The sequence below is a fragment of the Mandrillus leucophaeus genome, unplaced genomic scaffold, assembly GCF_000951045.1.
Source record: "Mandrillus leucophaeus isolate KB7577 unplaced genomic scaffold, Mleu.le_1.0 Scaffold22, whole genome shotgun sequence".
NCBI classification, from domain to species: domain Eukaryota; kingdom Metazoa; phylum Chordata; class Mammalia; order Primates; family Cercopithecidae; genus Mandrillus; species Mandrillus leucophaeus.
This window is the reverse complement of record NW_012102254.1, coordinates 421,016-445,314: the sequence shown is the minus strand read 5'-3', so window position 1 is coordinate 445,314 and position 24,299 is coordinate 421,016. Positions and strand designations below refer to the sequence as shown.

Here is a 24,299-nt window from a genome sequence, read left to right as displayed (position 1 = left end):
ACCCTAGGGGTACCAGACTTCCAAGGCTGCAAGAGGCAGCATGTGAGGTGAGGGTACTGAAGTTGTTAGCCTTCCTGAGGGTGGCAAGGGCCAAGGGTCACTTCCTTTTCCAGTTCTCTGGCTTTGTGACCTTGTGATTCTTACGGTCCATCTCAGTGACAGAGTTGCTGGTGGGAGCCTATATGTCCAGGCACCTGGCATGAGTGAGCTCCCTGCAGGACGGAGGGAGTAATAAGGCTCTGTGCCTCAGAGTAAGAACAGGCACAGGTGTCTGTGGGACCCTGCTCTGGGCTCCCCTGTAACTCTCATTTCCCATCACATGTGGGCCAGGGAAGGACTTCAAATCCTGCCAAGGAGGAACCCTGACTCTGGAGGAGGCTACTGGGAGACATGCCCCTGTCAGCCTCAGACCTGCTTCAGGAATCACCCATTTAGGCCACAGAGATGCCCAAACCCTACACCTGTACAAGGCAGCTGGGGCTGGGAGACTTGGTCTTCGCTTCTTGTATTCTGGGAGCTTCACCATTAATACCTGTGTCATACTTGTAAATGACCTGTTTGGGGTTGTGGGCTCCAGAAAGGCTGCATGCCAGTGCCTGTCTGTCTGCTGAGTCATGGCTGTCTTCAGCTCCCAACCCTGGGCCTGAAACAGTAGAGGATCCTGAGAGTGGTGGACTGATGGTTGAGAATTTGATCCCAGTCCAGCTCTGGAAGGAGCAGGGCCCCTGACACAAGGACCACCACACATAGTCCCCATCAGAGGAACAGTCCAGTGCCCTGGGGGCAGGAAGAAGCCTCTATCTAAGGGTCTCTGCTGGCCTTAGACAAGGTGACTTGGGCTGGGGATTTGAGCAGGGAGGACTGCACAGCCCCTCTGTCCTCCACCAAGCAGGGCTACTCCCAGATAGCCTCCCCTGGCCCCAGGAGTCTGCACCCTGTCTAGCATAGCCCTTACCTGGGGAAGAGTGTGGAGAAGGATGGAGTCAGACCTGAGAGCTGGGAGGCAGGGGAAGCGTAGTGCCTCCAGGAAGTGCTCCATGCTTGGATGCCACTCCTGTTCTGCAAGAGTTCTCAACTGCCCGCTAGGAGCTGTTTGCTCCCTCAGATTGAGACCTCAGCTTCCACCTGTGCTTAGGGCTAGACCCTCCCATTCCCCACAGATCTTCCCCTTTTCTGGCTGGGTGAAAAGTTCTCTGTGGGTCAAGGAAAGTACTCTTCTTTGGGGTTGTTACTTACATTTTGACTTTGTGTATGTTCATCTTAAGGATAGGGGAGTTGGTTATTTGGGGGTAGTAAATCGATCTGTCTTTTTTTCCTTATGTCTTTGGTGTCATGCTTTGAAAGTTCTCTCCTCCCTAAGGTTACAGAAATAGTTATGGAAATATTATTTGAGGACTTCAGTGTCTTTTTAATTTTCATCAACCCCGTCTCCCATTTCCTTGCAGAAAACAGAGTGGCTGTGTCTGAACTGCCAAACCAAGCGGCTACTGGAGGGCAGCCTGGGAGAGCCGACCCCTGTGCTGCCACCCACCTCACAGCAGCCCCCTGTGGGGGCCCCTCACCGTGCATCTGGAGCATCCCCTCTGAAGCAGAAAGGGTCACAGGGGCTGGGCCAGCCATCAGGCCCCCTGCCTGCCAAGGCCAGCCCTTTACCCACCAAGGCCAGCCCTCTATCCACCAAGGCCAGCCCCCAGGCCAAGCCCCTCAGGGCTTCTGAACCCAGCAAGACCCCAAGCAGTGCCCAGGAAAAGAAGACCGGAGTCCCCACTAAAGCTGAGCCCATGCCGAAGCCACCTCCAGAGACTACCCCAACCCCTGGGACTCCTAAAGTAAAGAGTGGGGTGAGGAGGGCTGAACCTGCCACCCCTGTCGTCAAGGCTGTTCCAGAAGCCCCCAAGGGTGGGGAGGCGGAGGTCAGTCCCATTCACTTCCCAGAGACCCTAGCTTTCAGATAGGACAGTCTATGGAAAGGCTTACCTCCCTGGGTGGCTGAGACTGTAGGCTCAGGACAGGTGCCTTGGGGCCACACAGGAGGGAAGGGACACAATAGGAGGAAAGTCTAGATGAGGTTCTGGCAAGCTTGGAGACTGTGACTTTTACACTGGTGCTGTGTCCGGCACCTTGTTAGATGCTTTGCTGGGTTTTGATACCCTTTGATCTAGTAAAGTTTCTCTTTGAAGACCAAGGGCTGGTTTGGGCCTGCCATGGATCCTTCAGATTATTCAAGGCCAGAAGGAGATAGGGTGGGTGGCGGGCCCTAAACCCTTGGGAAATGGACAGACTCTTCCCCAGGGTCCTGGGATTGACAGGGAGGGTTGGGTTCCCACCACAGGCTTTGCCATGGGGAGTCAGTGTCTGCTTTTCACCCTGCTGCAGGACCTGGTGGGCAAGCCTTACTCTCAGGACATGTCTCGGAGCCCACAGAGCCTCAGTGACACAGGCTATTCCTCCGACGGCATCTCTAGCTCCCAGAGTGAGATCACAGGAGTCGTGCAGCAGGAGGTGGAACAGCTGGACAGTGCAGGGGTGACAGGGCCACATCCACCCAGCCCCTCCGAGATCCACAAGGTGGGGAGCAGCATGCGGCCTTTGCTGCAGGCCCAGGGCCTGGCTCCCAGTGGTGAGCGGAGCAAGCCACTCTCCAGCAGTACTGGCGAGGAGCAGAAGCAGCGGCCCCACTCCTTGTCCATCACGCCTGAGGCCTTTGACTCTGATGAGGAGCTGGAGGATATCCTGGAGGAAGACGAAGACTCTGTTGAGTGGAGGCGCCGGAGAGAGAAGCAGGACACTGCTGAGTCCTCAGACGACTTTGGCAGCCAACTGAGGCACGACTATGTGGAGGACAGCAGTGAGGGTGGCCTGTCACCTCTTCCACCCCAGCCCCCAGCCCGGGCAGCAGAACTGACTGATGAGGAGTTCATGCGACGGCAGATTCTGGAGATGAGCGCCGAGGAAGACAACCTGGAGGAGGATGACACTGCCACCTCCGGGCGTGGCCTGGCCAAACATGGCACCCAGAAGGGTGGCCCCAGACCCAGGCCTGAGCCTAGCCAAGAACCAGCAGCACTGCCCAAGAGGCGCCTGCCCCACAATGCCACCACAGGCTATGAGGAGCTGCTCCCTGAGGGAGGCCCAGCAGAAGCTACCGATGGCAGTGGGGCCCTGCAGGGTGGGCTCCGTCGCTTCAAGACCATTGAGCTCAACAGCACGGGCAGTTATAGTCATGAGCTGGACCTGGGCCAAGGCCCAGACCCCAGTCTGGACCGGGAGCCCGAGCTGGAGATGGAGAGCCTGACGGGCTCCCCTGAGGACCGTTCCCGTGGTGAGCACTCCTCTACACTGCCTGCCTCCACACCCAGCTACACCTCAGGCACCTCTCCCACCTCTCTGTCCTCCCTAGAGGAGGACAGTGACAGCAGCCCCAGCCGCAGGCAGCGTCTAGAAGAAGCGAAGCAGCAGCGCAAGGCCCGGCACCGCTCCCATGGGCCCCTGCTACCCACCATTGAGGACTCTTCGGAGGAGGAGGAGCTGCGGGAGGAAGAGGAGCTACTGCGTGAGCAAGAGAAGATGCGGGAGGTGGAGCAGCAGCGCATCCGCAGCACGGCCCGCAAGACCCGGCGGGACAAGGAAGAACTGCGGGCCCAGCGGAGGCGAGAGCGCTCCAAGACACCACCCAGTAACTTGTCACCCATTGAGGACGCCTCCCCCACGGAGGAGCTGAGGCAGGCAGCCGAGATGGAGGAGCTGCACCGCTCCTCCTGCTCCGAGTACTCACCCTCGCCCTCCCTTGACTCTGAGGCTGAGGCCTTGGATGGTGGCCCTAGCCGGCTTTACAAGTCAGGCAGTGAGTACAACCTACCCACCTTCATGTCCCTCTACTCACCAACCGAGACACCCTCTGGCAGCTCCACCACTCCCAGTTCCGGACGGCCCCTCAAGAGCGCCGAGGAGGCTTATGAGGAGATGATGCGCAAAGCTGAGCTGCTTCAGAGGCAGCAAGGCCAGGCGGCAGGGGCCCGGGGACCCCATGGTGGCCCCTCTCAGCCCACAGGCCCCAGGGGCCTGGGCTCCTTCGAGTATCAAGACACTGCAGACCGTGACTATGGCCGGGCTGCTCAGCCTGCCGCAGAGGGCACGCCAGCCAGCCTGGGAGCAGCCGTGTATGAAGAAATCCTTCAGACATCACAGAGCATAGTCCGCATGCGGCAGGCCTCCTCACGAGACCTGGCTTTTGCTGAGGACAAAAAGAAGGAGAAGCAGTTTCTAAATGCTGAGAGTGCATACATGGACCCAATGAAGCAAAATGGCGGCCCCCTTACCCCTGGTACCAGTCCCACCCAGCTCACGGCCCCTGTGTCCTTCTCTACCCCCACCTCCTCAGACAGCAGCGGGGGCCGAGTTATTCCCGATGTCCGTGTCACTCAGCATTTTGCAAAGGAGACTCAGGACCCCCTCAAGCTGCACAGCTCTCCTGCCTCCCCCAGCTTAACCTCCAAGGAGGTAGGCATGCCCTTTTCCCAGGGCCCTGGGACCCCAGCCACCACAGCTGTGGCTCCTTGTCCAGCTGGGCTGCCACGAGGATATATGACTCCAGCCTCCCCAGCAGGCTCCGAGCGCAGTCCTTCACCATCTTCCACAGCCCACAGCTATGGACACAGCCCAACCACTGCAAACTATGGGTCCCAAACTGAGGATCTACCCCAGGCCCCCATTGGCCTTGCTGCAGCTGGACAGGCTGCTAGAGAGAAGCCCCTGAGTGCGAGTGATGGTGAGGGTGGCACTCCTCAGCCTTCCCGGGCATATTCCTACGTTGCAAGCTCCAGCCCACCTCTCTCCCCATCTTCCCCCTCAGAGAGTCCCACATTCTCCCCTGGCAAGCTGGGCCCAAGGGCCACAGCAGAGTTCTCTACACAGACGCCAAGTCCAGCCCCTGCCTCAGACATGCCACGGAGCCCTGGTGCCCCCACTCCATCACCTATGGTAGCCCAGGGCACACAAACACCACATCGACCCGGCACGCCTCGCCTGGTGTGGCAGGAGTCCTCTCAGGAGGCTCCCTTTATGGTCATCACACTGGCATCAGACGCCTCCAGCCAGACCAGAATGGTACATGCCAGTGCCTCCACCTCCCCGCTCTGCTCACCTACTGAAATCCAGCCCACCACCCATGGCTACAGCCAGACAACACCTCCGAGTGTGTCTCAGCTGCCCCCAGAGCCACCTGGGCCACCTGGCTTTCCACGGGCACCCAGTGCTGGTGCGGACGGGCCCCTGGCACTATATGGCTGGGGTGCCCTCCCTGCTGAGAACATCTCCCTGTGCCGGATCTCCTCTGTCCCTGGGACATCTAGGGTTGAGCCAGGCCCCAGGCCCCCTGGCACTGCAGTGGTAGACCTCCGCACGGCTGTCAAGCCCACTCCCATCATCCTCACTGACCAGGGCATGGACCTCACCTCTCTTGCTGTGGAAGCGAGGAAGTATGGTCTTGCCCTGGATCCAATCCCAGGACGGCAGTCGACTGCCGTGCAGCCCTTGGTTATCAACCTCAATGCCCAGGAGCAGACCCATACCTTCCTTGCCACTGCCACCACAGTGAGCATCACCATGGCCTCGTCTGTGCTCATGGCTCAACAAAAGCAGCCTGTGGTCTATGGAGACCCCTACCAGAGCCGCCTTGATTTTGGCCAGGGTGGGGGTAGCCCTGTGTGCCTGGCCCAGGTCAAACAAGTAGAGCAGGCTGTCCAGACAGCCCCATACCGAAGTGGGCCCCGGGGAAGACCCAGGGAGGCCAAGTTTGCCAGATATAATCTGCCCAACCAAGTAGCACCTCTGGCCAGAAGGGACGTTTTGATCACTCAGATGGGCACCGCCCAGAGCATTGGCCTCAAGCCAGGCCCAGTGCCAGAGCTGGGTGCCGAGCCCCACCGGGCTACCCCTGCAGAGTTGCGGTCACATGCTCTGCCAGGTGCCAGGAAGCCACACACAGTGGTGGTACAGATGGGAGAGGGCACAGCAGGCACTGTGACCACACTGCTCCCAGAGGAGCCTGCGGGTGCCCTGGACCTTACCGGGATGAGGCCTGAGAGCCAGCTGGCATGTTGTGACATGGTCTATAAGCTCCCCTTTGGCAGCAGCTGCACTGGCACCTTCCACCCAGCCCCCAGTGTGCCTGAGAAGAGCATGGCAGATGCTGCCCCACCTGGCCAAAGCAGTGGCCCCTTCTATGGTCCCCGGGACCCTGAGCCTCCTGAGCCCCCCACCTACCGGGCACAGGGGGCTGTGGGGCCTGGGCCCCATGAGGAGCAGAGGCCCTACCCACAAGGCCTGCCTGGTAGGCTGTACTCCTCCATGTCTGACACCAATTTGGCTGAGGCTGGCCTCAACTACCATGCCCAGAGGATCGGGCAGCTCTTCCAGGGTCCTGGACGAGAGTCAGCTATGGATCTCAGCTCGCTGAAGCACTCCTACAGTCTGGGCTTTGCGGACGGACGCTACCTAGGGCAGGGCTTGCAGTATGGCTCAGTCACGGACCTGCGTCATCCTACAGACCTTTTGGCTCACCCGCTTCCCATGCGGCGCTATAGCTCAGTGTCAAACATCTATTCAGACCACAGGTACGGCCCACGGGGAGAGGCAGTTGGCTTCCAGGAGGCCAGCCTGGCCCAGTACAGTGCCACCACAGCCCGTGAAATCAGTCGCATGTGCGCTGCCCTCAACTCCATGGACCAGTATGGTGGGCGGCATGGCATTGGTGGTGGTGGCCCTGACCTTGTGCAGTACCAGCCTCAGCACGGGCCCGGGCTCAGTGCTCCGCAGAGTCTGGCTCCCCTCAGACCTGGACTCCTTGGTAACCCCACCTTTCCAGAGGGCCACCCAAGTCCTGGGAACTTTGCCCAGTATGGGCCTGCAGCAGGCCAGGGAACAGCAGTCAGACAGCTGCTGCCGTCCACAGCCACTGTACGTGCAGCTGATGGCATGATCTACTCGACTATCAATACCCCAATTGCTGCAACACTGCCCATCACCACCCAGCCTGCCTCAGTCCTGCGGCCCATGGTGCGTGGTGGCATGTACAGGCCTTATGCATCTGGTGGAATCACAGCCGTGCCACTCACCAGTCTGACACGTGTGCCCATGATTGCCCCCCGGGTACCTCTTGGACCCACAGGGCTGTACCGATATCCTGCACCAAGTAGATTTCCAATTGCTTCCAGTGTTCCACCTGCAGAAGGGCCTGTCTATCTAGGGAAACCTGCTGCTGCCAAGGCCTCCGGGGCTGGGGGCCCTCCAAGGCCAGAGATACCAGTAGGGGCTGTACGAGAAGAGCCTCTTCCCACAACCACCCCTGCTGCCATCAAGGAGGCTGCAGGAGCCCCAGCTCCTGCCCCACTAGCTGGCCAGAAGCCACCAGTAGATGCTGCTCCTGGGGGTGGCAGTGGGGCCCTCAGCCGGTCAGGGCTCGAGAAAGAGGAAGCATCACAGGAGGAGAGGCAGCGGAAGCAACAGGAGCAGCTGCTCCAGCTAGAGCGGGAGCGGGTGGAGTTGGAGAAGCTGCGACAACTTCGGCTGCAAGAGGAGCTAGAGCGGGAACGTGTGGAGCTGCAGAGACACCGTGAGGAGGAGCAGCTGCTGGTGCAGCGGGAGTTGCAGGAACTACAGACCATCAAGCACCATGTGCTGCAGCAGCAGCAAGAGGAACGCCAGGCTCAATTTGCACTGCAGCGGGAACAGCTAGCGCAGCAGCGTCTGCAGCTGGAGCAGATCCAGCAGCTGCAGCAGCAGCTGCAGCAGCAGCTAGAGGAGCAGAAGCAGCGGCAGAAGGCTCCCTTTCCTGCAGCCTGTGAGGCACCTGGCCGAGGACCTCCCCTAGCGGCTGCTGAGCTGGCCCAGAATGGCCAGTATTGGCCCCCTCTTACCCATGCAGCCTTCATTGCCATGGCAGGGCCTGAAGGACCTGGCCAACCTCGTGAGCCTGTGTTGCACCGGGGTCTCCCCAGCTCTGCCTCAGACATGTCACTGCAAACAGAGGAGCAGTGGGAGGCCAGCCGTGGTGGCATCAAGAAGCGGCACTCCATGCCACGCCTGCGGGATGCCTGTGAGCCAGAGTCTGCGGCTGAGCCCTGTATGGTCAGGAGGATTGCCGACAGCAGCGTGCAGACAGACGATGAGGATGGGGAGGGCCGCTACCTCTTGAGTCGGCGACGCCGGGCACGGCGGAGTGCTGACTGCAGCGTGCAGACGGACGACGAGGACAGTGCTGAGTGGGAGCAGCCAGTGCGCCGCCGCAGGTCTCGTCTTCCCCGCCACTCAGACTCAGGCTCTGACAGCAAGCACGATGCCACTGCCTCGTCATCCAGTGCTGCTGCCACTGTGAGGGCCATGAGCAGCGTGGGCATCCAGACCATCAGTGACTGCTCTGTGCAGACGGAGCCTGACCAGCTGCCCAGGGTCTCTCCAGCCATCCACATCACAGCTGCCACCGATCCCAAGGTGGAGATCGTCAGGTACATATCGGCGCCAGAGAAGACTGGGCGCGGGGAGAGCCTGGCCTGCCAGACGGAGCCAGATGGGCAGGCCCAGGGTGTAGCCGGGCCGCAGCTTGTAGGGCCAACTGCCATCAGCCCCTACCTGCCTGGCATCCAGATCGTCACCCCAGGGCCTCTGGGCAGATTTGAAAAAAAGAAGCCAGATCCCCTGGAGATTGGGTACCAGGCCCACCTGCCTCCGGAGTCTCTCTCACAGCTTGTGAGCCGCCAGCCTCCCAAGTCCCCTCAGGTCCTCTACTCACCAGTCTCACCCCTGTCCCCTCACCGGCTCCTGGACACCTCCTTTGCTTCCAGTGAGAGGTTGAACAAGGCTCATGTGAGTCCCCAGAAGCACTTCACGGCTGACAGCGCTCTCCGCCAGCAGACGCTGCCTCGCCCCATGAAGACCCTGCAGCGGTCCTTGTCTGACCCTAAGCCCCTCAGCCCCACCGCTGAAGAGTCTGCCAAAGAGAGATTCTCCCTCTACCAGCACCAGGGGGGACTGGGTAGCCAGGTATGGGAACAGGGGCTGTTCCAGGGTGGGACAGGGGTCTCTGCCTAGCCTGAGGGGCCCCCACAGGGAGGGGCTTCTTCTGGGGTGGGAGTAGAGGCATCTTTGGCCCCAGAGGCCCAGGGGAAGGTGTCAATGAGCAGATGCTCCTTGGTGCACATCTGATAGAGCCTGCAGCCCGGCAGACAGCCTGGCAGATACAGACACACACATGGGCCCCCACAGCCTTCCAGCCATATACCCCACTAGAAGCTTCAGCCTCCTCCCGGCACTGTCCCTTCACCATCCATACCTGGTCCAGCCCCTGCTACCTCCCCTCTTCAGGCTTCTTCAGCTCTCACTTCTAGTCTAGACCCCTTCCACTCCAAACTTCATCTATGGGCGTTTCCTAAGAAGATCAGTCACATGGACCTGGCAGGGGTGCTCTCATCCTCTCAGTCCTGGCCTGGTTTCCACTGCCACACAGGAAGCCCACGCCCCCATGGCCTAGCACTAGGGGCCCACCCCAGCGGGCTGCAGTGTGCTCTCTGCCCCAGGGTGTTCCCTGCCCCTACCTGGCCCTCGGTAAATCTGTTTACACACCTGTCTGCTCCCCTAGATAGGGAATTCAGAAGCATAAAATAACCCTCGGCTGTGGCTTTATTTGCCAGTGATGGATGGGGACTGTGAGAAGTGGCTTGGCTGTGGGCTGCAGCAGAAGTGAGAATAGGGGGTTTGGAGGGCCTAATGCCAACAACTGAGTGCCAGGCTGAGGAGGGTTGGCTTTTCTTAAAGACCCTGGAAGCCTCTGGAGGTTTTAGGCAGGTGAGATGGGACAAAGCAGATGTTTTGGAAAGTTTCCTGGGCAGAATGTGGGATGATGGGCTGAAGGAAGAGATCTGGCAGAGGAGTCAGGAACCAGAGGCATCATGAGGTAGATTTGCCCATTTTCAGGGTGTGACGCAGAGAGGAGAAAAGTGGGGCCTTAGAATGGATTTGTGGAGATGATGATCTTGGGTAGTGAATAGTCTTGGTATATGCAGGACATATAGGGGTGTGGGTGGGATCAGGGACTCTAGGCTGGCAGGGAGGGCAGGTCAGACAGGCAGGGTGGTCCTGGCTGCAGGCACAGAGGTCCCATGGGCTGGCCATGTGAGACCAGGCCATGATAGGCACTCATGATGCGTGGCCAAAATAAGAAAAGAGACAACAGAGTGAGGGGTTCAAAAGGCTAAATTTATTCCATAAAAGGCCCACCCTGAAATTTTGGGGGCACACTCTAATTTTTATTATGACATATGGTGGACATAGTTGGGAGGTTTTTAGGTAGTTACCTGGCAAGGTAAAAAGTAAGAATCCGGCTGGGTGCGGTGGCTCACGCCTGTAATCCCAACACTTTGGGAGGCCGAGGCGGGTGGATTACCTGAGGTCAGGAGTTCAAGACTAGCCTGGCCAACATGGTGAAACGCCGTCTCTACTAAAAATACAAAAATGAGCCAGGCGTGGTGGCACACCCCTGTAATCCCAGCAACTCGGGAGGCTGAGACAAGAGAATTGCTTGAGCCTGAGGGGCAGAGGTTGCAGTGAGCCGAGATCGTGCCACTGCACTCCAGCCTGGCCGACAGAGTGAGACTCTGTCTCAAAAAAAAAAAAAGTAAGAATCCTGTATGAGTCACCTCCCAGTATATTTTGGAATTTGGGTGGTCCATGAAACCCAAGGGTATGGAGCATTCTGGGAAGGCTAGGAGCTAGAGAAAAAGGGAGAAGGCAGAGTGAACTGCCAGGCAATGTGGACCTTCAGGCAATGCAGAGTATCTAGGGTAGGCACTGTTAGGGAACCTTGACCAGGAAGCCATGCTGCTGGAGGTAGGGCTGGAGAGGACTTACAGGTGCGCTGGTGGCTCCAGAGAACAGCAGGTTGACCGAGGGACATGGAGGGAGCTGGGGACCAGGCCAAGAGCACAGCCCAAAGGGTTTGGCAGAGGGGGGTGCAGGGCACTAGAGGAAGAGGGTGGGCAGGCAGCTGAGAAGCCTGCCACTTTAGAGAGGACTAGAGCAGGATGCAGAATGACTTAGAGCCTGCCACGATTGGCATACAGTCCACATGTGTCCCTTCCCATGATCCTCTAGGGAGCCTGGCGGGCCCAGGACCCTCTCCACTCCATGCTTCCTGTTCATACTCCACTGATCTCAACCCCTGTCAGCTGCTAGGCCCCAGACCCAGAGCCACAGCTGTATTCTCACCTCAATGTGAAGCAGAGGGTGGCAGGCCCACTGAAGATGTGCAGGGGTTCTCAAAGCAATGTGCTGGGCCAGTACAGGACATTGGCACGAAGGGAACCTGCCCCTATCCTCCTGCTTCCCAGAGCTCTGGGGAAGAGAAAGGCTGTAAAATATCACAGATCTTCCCTCCATGGCAAAGAAAACAAGGCCTATGGGTGGGCAGGGTAGGCCTCCAGGCTGCCTGGTAAATCAGGGCACCAGCAGGATGGAACCCAGCTCCTTCCCCAGCCCAGGCCTGGGTTCTGTCACCCCACACCCCGTCAAGTCACCACACCTTGGGTCTCAGTGCTGCCCACCCTTCCCTCTGTCTCAGGTGTCGGCGTTGCCACCCAACAGCCTGGTCCGCAAGGTGAAGCGGACACTGCCCAGCCCCCCTCCAGAGGAGGCTCACCTTCCCCTGGCTGGCCAGGCCTCCCCACAGCTGTATGCAGCCAGCCTGCTGCAGCGAGGGCTGACGGGGCCCACCGCTGTCCCTGCTACCAAGGCCAGCCTGCTCCGGGAGCTGGACCGGGACCTGCGGCTGGTGGAGCATGAGTCCACTAAGCTGCGCAAGAAGCAGGCGGAGCTGGATGAGGAGGAGAAGGAGATTGACGCCAAGCTCAAGTACCTGGAGCTAGGTATCACACAACGCAAAGAGTCTTTGGCCAAAGACCGGGGTGGCCGTGACTACCCACCCTTGCGTGGTCTTGGTGAGCATCGTGACTACCTGTCGGACAGTGAACTCAACCAGCTGCGGCTCCAGGGCTGCACCACTCCCGCTGGCCAGTACGTGGACTTCCCTGCCACTGCCACTGCTCCTGCCGCCCCCTCTGGTCCCACTGCCTTCCAGCAGCCCCGCTTCCAGCCTCCGACCCCACAGTATTCTGCAGGCAGTGGTGGGCCAACTCAGAATGGATTCCCTGCCCACCAGGCCCCCACCTACCCTGGCCCCAACACGTACCCAGCTCCTGCCTTTCCTCCTGGCACCAGTTACCCAGCTGAGCCTGGCCTGCCAAACCAGCAGGCTTTCCGTCCCACAGGCCACTATGCAGGTCAAACACCCATGCCAACCACACAGAGCACCCTTTTTCCAGTCCCCGCTGATAGCCGTGCCCCACTGCAGAAGCCACACCAGACATCGCTAGCTGACTTGGAGCAGAAGGTGCCCACCAACTATGAGGTGATCGCCAGCCCCGTTGTGGCCATGTCTTCAGCCCCATCTGAAACCAGCTACAGTGGCTCAGCAGTGAGCAGCGGCTATGAGCAGGGCAAGGTCCCTGAGGTGCCCCGGGCTGGTGAACGTGGCAGTGCAAGCCAGAGCCCAGCCCCCACCTACCCCTCTGATTCACACTATACCAGTCTGGAGCAGAACGTTCCTCGAAACTACGTAATGATCGATGACATCAGTGAACTGACCAAGGACAGCACCTCTCCTGCTCCTGATAGCCAGCGGCTGGAGCCCCTGGGGCCAGGCAGCAGTGGGCGTCCAGGGAAGGAGCTTGGAGAACCAGGTGTCCTTGAGGGGCCTACACTGCCCTGCTGCTATGCCAGAGGAGAAGAGGAATCTGAGGAGGACTCATACGACCCCCGCGGGAAGGGTGGCCACCTCCGGAGCATGGAGAGCAATGGTCGACCAGCCAGTAGCCACTACTATGGTGACAGTGACTACAGGCATGGGGCTCGAGCAGAGAAGTATGGTCCAGGGCCCATGGGGCCCAAGCATCCCTCCAAGAGCCTGGCTCCAGCTGCCATCTCCTCAAAGCGCAGCAAGCACCGGAAGCAGGGCATGGAACAAAAGATCTCCAAGTTCTCACCTATTGAAGAGGCCAAGGACGTGGAGTCAGACCTGGCGTCCTACCCCCCACCTGCAGTCAGCAGCAGCCTGGTCTCTCGGGGCAGGAAGTTCCAGGATGAAATCACCTATGGGCTCAAGAAGAACGTGTATGAGCAGCAGAGATATTATGGGATGTCCACCCGGGACACAGTGGAGGAGGACGACCGCATTTATGGTGGGAGCAGCCGGTCCCGGGCACCTTCTGCATACAGTGGGGAGAAGCTGTCCAGCCACGACTTCAGTGGCCGGGGCAAGGGGTATGAAAGGGAACGGGAGGCTGTGGAGCGACTTCAAAAAGCGGGCCCCAAGCCCTCATCCCTAAGTATGGCCCACAGCCGGGCACGACCCCCCATGCGGAGCCAGGCCTCTGAAGAGGAGAGCCCCATCAGCCCCTTGGGGAGGCCCCGCCCTGCCGGAGGGCCCCTCCCTCCCAGCGGGGATACCTGCCCACAGTTCTGCTCCAGTCACTCCATGCCTGATGTCCAGGAGCATGTCAAGGACGGACCTCGGGCCCACGCATATAAGCGTGAGGAGGGCTACATCCTGGATGATTCCCACTGCGTGGTTTCCGACAGCGAAGGTAATGGCAGCCAGGGGTGATTTCTGCGGATACTCAGCACCTGGGGGGCCTGCCTGCCTGTGGGGCCCTGGGCCCTGAGATGTCCCAGCAGGGTCTGGTCTGGTGCCTCATCTGCTGGGCCCTGCTGCAGGCAGGCTGCCCTTGCCTGCTCCATCTGTGCCCTGGTCCCTGGTTGCGGGAGGGTGGGCTGGGGGCCTGTTGATCTGCTTGTGGCTGTGGCACCCACTCTCTTGGTTTCTTTGCATGGCTTCAGCTAGGCCTCCCCCTGCGGCCAGCCCGGGGGTTGATGGTATTCTGTTTTTGGTCTCTGAAGCTTATCACCTGGGCCAGGAGGAGACGGACTGGTTTGATAAGCCCCGGGATGCCCGCTCTGACCGGTTCAGGCACCACGGGGGCCATGCAGTTTCCTCCTCCTCCCAGAAGCGAGGCCCTGCCAGGCACAGCTACCATGACTACGATGAACCCCCTGAGGAGGGCCTGTGGCCTCATGATGAGGGTGGCCCAGGCCGCCATGCCTCAGCCAAGGAACACCGGCATCACGGTGACCACGGGCGGCACTCAGGCCGCCACACTGGTGAGGAGCCAGGACGGCGTGCTGCCAAACCACACGCTCGGGACCTGGGTCGCCATGAGGCCCGGCCCCACTCTCAGCCCAGCTCTGCTCCAGCTATGCCGAAGAAGGGTCAGCCTGGGTACCCCAGCTCTGCTGAGTACTCACAGCCATCCCGTGCTCCATCCGCATACCATCATGCCTCTGACAGCAAGAAGGGCTCCCGGCAAGCCCACTCCGGGCCCGCTGCACTGCAGTCAAAAGCAGAACCCCAGGCACAGCCACAGTTGCAAGGTCGGCAGGCAGCTCCAGGACCACAACAGTCACAGTCACCATCATCCAGGCAAATGCCCTCTGGGGCAGCATCGCGCCAGCCACAGCCACAGCAGCAGCAGCAGCAGCAGCAGCAGCAGCAAGGTCTTGGGCTGCAGCCCCCACAGCAGGCTCCGACGCAGGCTCGGCTGCAGCAACAGAGCCAGCCAACCGCCCGGGGCTCAGCCCCTGCTGCCAGCCAGCCTGCAGGGAAGCCTCAGCCAGGCCCCACCACAGCCACAGGCCCTCAACCAGCAGGACCGGTAAGCAGAGCTCCCATGTATGGGTTGTAACCAGGGCAGATGTTATGAATGAAGCTTGGACATCCCTTTGGTTCCAGGCTGGGCATGGGCAGAATCTTAGCTATAGGTTCTGTGTTGCAGCCACGGGCAGAACAGACAAATGGCTCTAAAGGGACAGCCAAAGCACCACAACAGGGGAGGGCTCCTCAGGCCCAGCCAACGCCAGGACCTGGACCTGCAGGTGAGCCTATCCTTTGGCACCCTCGGCTATGGCCCAGAGCACCCAGGCTGTTCTCTCTCTATACCACCTGTGCCCTGGGTGGTATATGCACCTCACACTGCATATCCTCAATAATCCCTGAGAAGGTACCCCACGGGCTGTAGACTGCCCCAGCAGAAAACAAGCCTGGGGTTAGAATAAGCCAATGAGGTCACCAGCACAGGGGCTTTAGGGCCCAAGCAGCTCTGGGCAGAGAAGCTGGAAGGCACTGGTGAGCATAGGGTGGGGACCATGGCTTCTTGCTCCCTCCTTCCTTCCCCTTTCCTCCTCTCCTCTGCCTTTTCTTCCCTTTCTTCTTCTTTGCCTTCCTCAACCTCCTTTTTTCTGCCTCCTCCCACCCCTTGTCTTCCTGTTCTTACCTTCTTCTCCTTATTCCCCTAGCCTCCTTCTCACCTTCCCACCTCATGGGGTACCTGTGTTTGGATTCCCTTGTGGCTACTTGCCCTCTCAGACCCTAAAGAGCCAGGCCATGCATAGCTCATTATGGTGATTTCTTTCCTCCTAGGTGTGAAGGCTGGAGCCAGGCCTGGAGGAACCCCAGGGGCTCCCGCCAGCCAGCCAGGTGCCGATGGGGAGAGCGTGTTCTCCAAGATCCTCCCTGGTGGGGCAGCAGAGCAAGCTGGCAAACTGACGGAAGGTATGCACTGCCTGTAACTGGGTCTGTGGTGGGTGGCTGCTGTGGTATAGGCTGGGTCTGTGAGATGATTCTAGACTCAGTCACCCAGGCAGAAGCCAGCCAGAGGACCCACCTGCTGATGCCCAGTTGTTCTCCAGGCAGTCCCTGCCCCTTGGGCTGAGCTTGGCTTCACTGTGCCAAGTGGCCTTGACTGGGAGGGGTCTGGCCCAATTTCCTGATGGCTGTCTCCTCTTTCTATGTCACAGCTGTCTCTGCTTTTGGCAAAAAATTTTCCTCATTCTGGTGACCATGCCCAGCATGGTGAGTACAAGCAGCCTGTACCTTGCCTCTTCTGGGAAAGGCCCGAGGAACTGGGGGTGGGGGTGGGGCTCTAAGTCCCAAGAGGTCTTCTGGGAGGAGTCTGGTCTTCAGCTGGTTCAGTGCCCAGAGCTTCAACGTTCCCTTCTCTGAATGTGGGAGGAGAAGAAGGAGGGACGCTGTGCACAGAGCCCCTACCATGGGGCCAACACAGTAGCAGTCCCCAGCAAAGGAGGGGCCAAAGCCAGGGCCAATGCCCCCTTGTCTTTCAAACCATCTGCTATCCCCTGCAGGGCTGTCACAGCACTGGGCTGGCACTGGGTTGTAGGTAGGCCTCCAGGGATGCAGCTCCTCTCCAGCCCTCCTCTGTAAATGCTCCACAGGCTCTTGAAGAAATGAAGAGAGGTAACATTGCTGTGGAAAAATCTCTGGAGTCAGAGGTCTGGGCGCAGCTCTGGACTCTGCGTATAACAGTGAGTATCAGGATCAGGGTGAAATGGGCCAGAGGAGGGGTGAAGGGCCAAGGCCTAGCTGATGACAGCTAGCCAGTTCTGACAAGTGTGAACTGGAAAGAGCCTGGTGGGTTTCCTTCAGCTGTGATGGGCCAGCAGCCCTCCACCCCGCAGAGGCAGGGGCCACAGAGCTGCCTGAGATGTTGCCGGATAAGTCAGGTGGCACCCTTGGAGAAGAGCCCAGCACGGCCAACTACACCCCACAACTTGAAGTCTATGTGCTGAGCACTGAGTTCAAAGTCATCCTGAAGGACATGGTGGTCTGTGGCACCTGTAGGGGAACATGCTTCTTCCCTGATGTCTGCTGCTGGTGCCTTTGCTCCAGCCACTTGGAAGAGATTAGAGTCCCCAAACCCTGCAGAGCTGCATCTGCAGCTCTGAGAATGAAGTCAAAACACTCCTGGCTTCACAGGCTGAGCTTGTGGCCCACAGGATAGAAGAGTGGAAGGAGTAGAGAGGCAGACAGGAAGGGACATAGGGGAAAGGAAGTCTCAGCCCCAGACTAAGTCAGCTCAGGGAGAGGGCAGAAGGGCCTCAGGATGGGAGCCCTGGCCCTGTCTGGGCTGCAGTGGCCAAGGCAGGATGGGACACCACTTCCTGGAGCCTGCCCTGGCCCTGGCCTTGACCCTGCCTCTGTGGGAGGAGGAGGAAGTGCATCATCCTGGGTGGGAGGAGAATTGCCTGGCTGTTGGTACAGCTCTGTGCACAGCCAGGACCACTGACCACCATCCCATAGCCCTCGGGCCCTCCTCTTCTCCCTCCTTGCCCCTTCAGGATGCTTCTCACAGTGCACAGGCATATATGTGTTATCCATGGTGAGACCTGGCCGTCAATGAGCAGGTCACTTCAAGGGAGCCCTGGGGCCAGCAGATGCTGGGCCCAGACCAGCACTGGTTGTGGGAGGGAAGGAGCTAGGTGTGATACCTCACAGGCTACCTCTCTCTGGAAAAGCAGTGGGGCTCTGGAAAGGCCCAGGCTTCCATCCATTTATTGAACAAAGGTTTGTCAGGCCGGGCACGGTGGCTCAAGCCTGTAATCCCAGCACTTTGGGAGGCCGAGACGGGCGGATCACGAGGTCAGGAGATCGAGACCATCCTGGCTAACACGGTGAAACCCCGTCTCTACTAAAAATACAAAAAACTAGCCGGGCGAGGTGGCGGGCGCCTGTAGTCCCAGCTACTCCGGAGGCTGAGGCAGGAGAATGGCGTAAACCCGGGAGGCGGAGCTTGCAGTGAGCTGAGATCCGGCCACTGCACTCCAGCCGGGGCTACAGGGCAAGACTCCATCTCAAAAAAAAAAAAAAAAAAAAAAACCCACAAATGTTTGTCAAGCCCCAGGTATGTGCCAGGCACTCTTCCAGGCTCTGGGGATATGGCAGAGAACAAAACCAACTCCCTGCCCTCTGAAGCTGACAATCCATTAAAGAAGATAGAGAATAAATAAGTTTAAAAATAAAATTCAATTAAAAAGGTACTTTCTGAAAGGGATAAGTGTTATAAAGCCAGCAAGGCAGAGCTATGGAAGCAGTGGGGTCTGCTCTAGTCAAAGTGCAGATATGTGAAGATATGTGAGGGAAGCTTGAGGGAGGAGGACGGCTACTGTGGGATGAAAAAAGGGGAGGGAACAGCACTGATGGATGATCGGATGCTGGGATGGGAGGCGGGGGCACCAGGGACAGGGAAAAGGCCAGCACAGCCAGGGCCACAGTGCAGTGGAGAGGTGCAAGGGGGTGGCAGCCAGCTGGGATGGGTTGTACAGGCCAAGTAAGGAGCCTGGAATTTATTCTAATTACAGTAGCCATAATGCAGTCCTCAGAGTTCTTCCTGCCTTCACCCTCCCACAGCGGGCTTCCTGCAGCTTTCCACTTAGCCGATGTTTCCTTGGAGTTGCCCTGGAACAGATGTGAAATCACAAGTGGTGCTAAGAGGAGGGGAAGGAGGGACAGCCCATGGCCTGGATTCATGGCAGTACCTACCTTGGGTTTGGGGCCAGGGTATGGTTCCTGAACAGGGAAAGGAAGCACAGACACAGCTTTTTTCTGCGTCCTGCCACATGGTGTGGGTGGGCCACTGAGACCACTCACCTTATAGTTAAAGAAATCTCCCTCGAATTCTAGCATTCGGCTAATGATTGGGTCAAGTGGACAGTGCTGCCGTGAGTATCCCTCTCCTGAAGTTCTTTATGACAATTTCAGAGATGGGCTTGGAGAGGTTTGCCATTTCAAACCAAATCCCATCTCCATCACTCTTAAGCCAAAAAAAAAAAAAAAAGGAACTTTTGTTACATTAAAAGAAGTGTCCCTTCCTGGCTGACCTGATTCTTCTTTCTTGCTGTCCTCTCTGTGACCTCCAACCTGCCCAAGCACCCATTTCCCCAAGCCTAAGTGGCATGGCACCTCATGGGTGAGGAGGTGGCCACTGGCATAGGCAGATGGCTGAGAGAAATGTGATGGTGAGAAGCAGCTATCTACAGTTCTTGACAGAATCCTTTCTTTTCTTCTTTCCTTCCTCCCTCCCTCCTTTTCTCTTTCAAGCATCTACAATCTGGCACACCCTTGGCCCAAAGACTCACCAGGTGGGACGTGGCAGGCAGGCCTCAGTTGAGGACGTGATGTTTTCTCACAGCAGCTGCCTGGGTGAAGCATCTGCTGGACAAGTTGGACCATTGGCCGGGGGACCTTTAATTGTCTTTCCAGAGATGCTGCTCTCTGCAGGGCACCACCTTCAAGGCACAGCTCTCATTGGGAGGGAGGACCCTCCCTAGAAACCCTGCCACCACATTGTCTTGCCGTACTTCCCACAGCCGCCTTTTTGCGGCCTGGCCGGCCAGGCTTCCAATGCGTTATACGCAGAGTTTGGGCACACACTGCCCTCCCTCCAAGATGCCAGAAGTTTTTCCACAGCCTTGGAGCGGGGCTTTGACTGAGGGCTGGGGTCCCCAGCTCCGTTTCCTTCACATTCCAGCTGGCCCGGATCCCTCTGTGGCACAGGGCCCTGCCCCTGTCACCTGCCCTCTGGGTGACATCGGAGCAGACCTCCATGTGGCCAGCATGGGGTTGGGAGAACTTTACAAACATTAGGACCTAACACTGTCTCATCGCTGAAATAAGAGGCCATAGCACCGAAAAGCAGCGTGGGCGCCGGCTGAGGCTTCTCCCAGCCCGTGGGTGGCAGCGTGCTAGCACACTGCCACCATTTCAAAGCCATCCCCCTAGCCATCGTGAGCATCCCAGCGGCACCACCATTGTCTCAACCAGCCGGCTCCTCATCCGTACACCTGGGGATTTCTTTTGATTTCAAGAACAGCCTTAATCATTCCAGTTTGATTTACGTGTATACCTCATAAACATTTTTCTTTTGTTTCTCTCTTCCCCTTTCTCTCTTCTCTTGGCTCACTCCCTTGCCTCTCCCCCTCCAACACCACCTTGTGACTGATGGTTCGGTTTCCTCTCTGCTCTGCCCCTGCTCAGCACAGGGAGAATGCTGACTTAGAAGCAATAGGGGGCAGCAGGCCACCAAGAGCACAACCCCAGGGCGAGGTCTAGGGAGGCCCCCCAGCCTGCCTCTGTTTACTGTGCAATTCCAGTCCTTCTTAAGCCATCACCAGTGGGTGTACTCAGAGCAGAGGGGCCAGGACTTCTGCCAGCCAAGGGAAAGGCCCAGAGCCCTGTACAGGGGAATGTGGCACTGTCTATCCATCTGGTGGACTGGGCGGCATTCCTCCCCAAGGCCCTTCCCTTGGGGGCCTCCTTTCATCTGGGGCACAGCCACAAGTCTCATCTCTAACGTTCTATGCAATGAAATATAAACCCTCAATGACAACTGTTAATATTTAATAAATTCCATGTTATGTATAAGGAGTTAATTGCAAACACGCAATTGAGAAACTGGATAGATATGCTCATATCACCCCCACCCCCCTACCCACCCCTGCTCCCATTGTGTGTGTGAAATTCTCAGTCTGTGGCATGTTTGACCTGTGGCAGGACTCGCTGCTGCCAGGTGAGTCACCGCCTGTCCCGCAGTGGAGCATGCACAGCTCGCAGCCTCTTTGCACGATTTCATCCATTTTAAATGCTCGACCCTCTTGCTTGGAGTTCTTTTTGCCTCAGAACCTCTCCTTCAGGAGCACTTCTAGTTGACTTCTGCACAAGCTAGTGAGGACCTGCCAGAATTGTTGCCTGAGCGTGCCAGGCTGCAGGGCAGGCAGTACAAGGCCTCCACATACCCTGCAGTTTTCTCTGTCCAGGATAGTAGGTAAAAAGGAGTCCCCAGAGCAGACTCAATGGTAGGAGCCTGCACAGGATGTGTGTGTATGGACATTCTGAAGGTTTGCTGTAGGATTTCTGTCTGTCTGTCATTTTTCCCTTCCTACCCCAACCCTGAGCCAGAGGCATCTGACAGCCCTTTCCCAGAGGGCACTACACAAGGGCAGAGCTGGGCAGCATCCATGGCCGGAGAGGCAGAGGCAAGAGTAGAGCCAGGCTGTGCCTGAGGGACCCCAGCTCTAGATTGCACCTGTTTCATGCCTCTCCTCTGTGGCTAGGAGGCTCAAAGGACTGTAAGGCAGGAGATCTGGGCTGGAGCTAGGGGGTCAATGGACGCTCAGGAAGAGCTGGGCCTTTGGCACTTGTGGTGAGAACAGTTGACAATGGTCATCTGCAACTGTTCATATAAACAATGACTTCAAGCTAAGTTTCTTGTGAAGTTTCTCAATAGCAAATCCTACAGAAGGTCCTGTGTGACCCTCTCTGCATCTGTCCCCAGGATCTATGCTCCCTGCCCACCCCCTTCTCCAAAGCCCAAGCGTCCTGCTGCTCCTCAGCTTTTTTTAACCACTGAGCCAGGAGTGCGGCAGGCAGTAGCTGCCTGGCCCTTCAAGGCCTGACCTTCATCCAGAGTGCTCTGGTTTGCACGATGCATTTCTCAGGGGTCCGCATTTCTCATGCTTTTCTATAAGGTCTACACATCCCTTCAGAGAGGGCTCCTCGCTCACCTCTGGTAGCTATGGATGGGACAGGAAGCTGCCAACCTTTGTGTTGGACTTAACAACCTTGCCTTTCTGGAACTTGACCTCACCCAACCCATGGAATACCTGCCTCATCCCAGAGATCAGGTATGGACTGAATGCAGCCATCTGAGCAAGGGCTGAGGGAAGCCATCATCTAACACCTCTGGCCACCCAGGACCAGGTCTGTGTGGGGATGTGCCTTGGAGACCAAGGCAATAGTCCTTTCCACTACAGGCCAGGGGATGGGACAAGAAGCAGGGAACAGGCAGGGAAATGTTAGGAGGTCAGCCTCCAGCAGGCCCAGTCTCAACGCTCTAAAGTACTGACTTTTCAGCAAATTTCCTTTCTGGCAAAGCCCTCTGAGTTTGAAATTCTGACGTCTGCCACTCCTCATTCCTCACTGTACCCACAGCATACATCATCGCCCCTCTGTGAAGGTGGCTGGAGCAGGCCTCTGGTCCATGGACTGTCCTTCCTGGCCCTTGCATGGATGCAGTTGTGACTCTGGGGACAATGCAGCCAGAAGCTGAGGGACCAGCATTCGGTGCCTTGGAAAGTAGAGAGCAACAGACACATCTCCAAATGGGCAAGGAGTCTCTAGCATGCAGCCCAGGCCTTCTCCATACCCCTCTCCCCAGCATCATGAGCAAGGGCATTGCCTCCTCTCTCTGCCCACTTCAGGGCCCAGTGCACTCACTTCACAGTGACAGATCTCCCCCTACCATCATCCTTTTAGTCCTTGGGCAGAGCATGTGGTCTCAGGGCCCACAGTGAAAGAACAGCAGTGGTGGCAACTATGCCTTGTCTTCTGGAGCCTGTAGGGAGTTTTCCAGGCAGGTCCTTTGCCATGACAGCATGGTCTGGCCCTGTTGGCCCCTCCCCTCTCCTGTTACCCACCCCCGTGCTGTAAATACTTGTCATCATGGACTCCAACAGGGTCAGAGGGACAGGCTTAATCAACTGAAACTCCTCGGAGATGCCATCTCTGTCTCCCTGGGTGCCAGCAGCCCTGCTGCCATGTGCACTGGGGTGGCACTGGAGAGCCATGGAAGTTGTGAGATATTGTGTGTGTATGCACATGATGTGTGTGTGTGTGTGTGTGTGTGTGTGTGTGTGTGTGTATGTTTCTGCCTCATTCAGTTTCCGGGGTGAAATCAGCTCCTTCTCTCCAAATGCACTACCCTGGAGAGTGGTGGCCACTCAATACCTTTTCCTCTAGCTTTCATGTCTTGGTTTTTGCTTTCCCCTTCCTCCTCCCTCTCTCCCTTTCTTTCCTTCTCTCCTTCTTTATTTGAGGGGGGAAGAGTGCTGTACAAAGTCAAACAAACAAGTTTACAGTTGTAAGTGCAATGACCCGAGTCCTCCACATGACCTTGTGAATTGTGTGCTGTCCTCCTGTGCTCTGTGAGAACTCGTGGTACTTCAGTGTCCCTCCCCCTGTATTGTGACAAGGTAATTCTGTGGTATCAGAATAAAAGGACTTGATATAAACAATCTACAGACTGTTTCTGGAATGCTTTCTCAAGTGGGAAGGCTTAGCTGAAGGAGCAAATCCCCAAATTTGCGACAATCCTGTCCATGGTTAAAGGGAAAAGGATGGACAGAGTTGCAGAAGTGCTGGCACAGCATGGGGCTGAGTCCACACCAAGCCATCCAAAGACAATGGGCCCTCCACAAAGGTGCCCAAGGGGAGGTCCCAAGCTTGGACCTGGAGCAGGCAGTCAGTGCGCAGGCTGTTAAGGGACAGCACCTCCATGGCCTTTAGGTGTGTTGGCTGCACACACAGCTTTCTGTGTGTTCCTGTGGTTCCACGGAGGCAGTGAACAAATGCTGCCCCCTGGTGCTGCCAACAAGCCCTACACCTCTCTGCCTTTCTCTGATTTTTCCGACCCCCAAATTCTTGCCGGCTGCCAGACCTTAGGCCTTCCTCAGATGGTCAGGGGTACCTCCTTACCAAAGTCACCCAGAGTTGTTACATTTTTTTTTTTTTTTAACACAGATAAACAAGAATCCCAGCTCCACCTCTGGCCCTCTCCCCAGAGTTAACATCTTGATGCATGTCCTTCTTTCCTGTTTGTTGTTCCAGTCTTCATTTTAAACCGAAGCCAGAAGGTGCAATATATACTGTTTTCTAGCTTTCTGTTTATTTCCACATGTTTATTTCAGGTACTTAAATGTTCGTCTTCCAGTGCTCAACCTCCAGAGAGATACATGAGTTCGTAGCCAGTCTACCACACACAACCTTAGGAACAGGTGCTATGTTCCCAGTGTTCCTATCATAAACAATGCTTGATGAACAGTCTAGTTTCCAATCTTTCCACCCAAACTGGTGGCTGGGGCCACTCGTTCTACTCCTGTTTCTGGCCTTGATACAGTCCTGTACATACTCACAAATGCAGTGGCGTCAGAAAGTTGGTACTCTTTTATTTTTTCCTTGAGACAGAGTTTCACTCTTGTTGCCCAGGCTAGAGTGCAATGGCACGATCTCGGCTCACTGCAACCTCCACCTCCCAGGTTCAAGAGATTCTCCTGCCTCAGCCTCCCAAGTAGCTGGGATCACAGGCGCATGCCACCACACTCCACTAATTTTTGTATTTTTAGTAGAGACAGGGTTTCACCGTGTTGGCCAGGCTGGTCTTGAACTCCTGGCCTCAGGTGATCCACCCGCCTCGGCCCTCCAAAGTGCTGGAATTATAGGCGTGAGCCACCGCGCCTGGCCGGAACTTTTTTTTTTTTTCTTTTTCTTTGAGACAGAGTCTCACTCTGTC

At 57.4% G+C, this 24,299-nt stretch overlaps 1 protein-coding gene across 1 annotated transcript in view; it reads left to right on the top strand.

The window, feature by feature from the left end:
- Positions 1-23,029, top strand: part of BSN (bassoon presynaptic cytomatrix protein) — a 56,918-nt gene extending 33,889 nt beyond the window's left edge. The window contains exons 4-12 of the mRNA XM_011981136.1: positions 1,446-1,913; positions 2,377-9,039; positions 11,612-13,691; positions 14,005-14,816; positions 14,937-15,036; positions 15,581-15,712; positions 15,958-16,012; positions 16,393-16,482; positions 19,055-23,029. Of these exons, the coding sequence (XP_011836526.1) occupies positions 1,446-1,913; positions 2,377-9,039; positions 11,612-13,691; positions 14,005-14,816; positions 14,937-15,036; positions 15,581-15,712; positions 15,958-15,998 (10,296 nt within the window). The 3' untranslated portion in view covers positions 15,999-16,012; positions 16,393-16,482; positions 19,055-23,029. The remainder of the gene's footprint in view (positions 1-1,445; positions 1,914-2,376; positions 9,040-11,611; positions 13,692-14,004; positions 14,817-14,936; positions 15,037-15,580; positions 15,713-15,957; positions 16,013-16,392; positions 16,483-19,054) is intronic.
- The last annotated feature ends 1,270 nt before the right edge of the window (positions 23,030-24,299 follow it).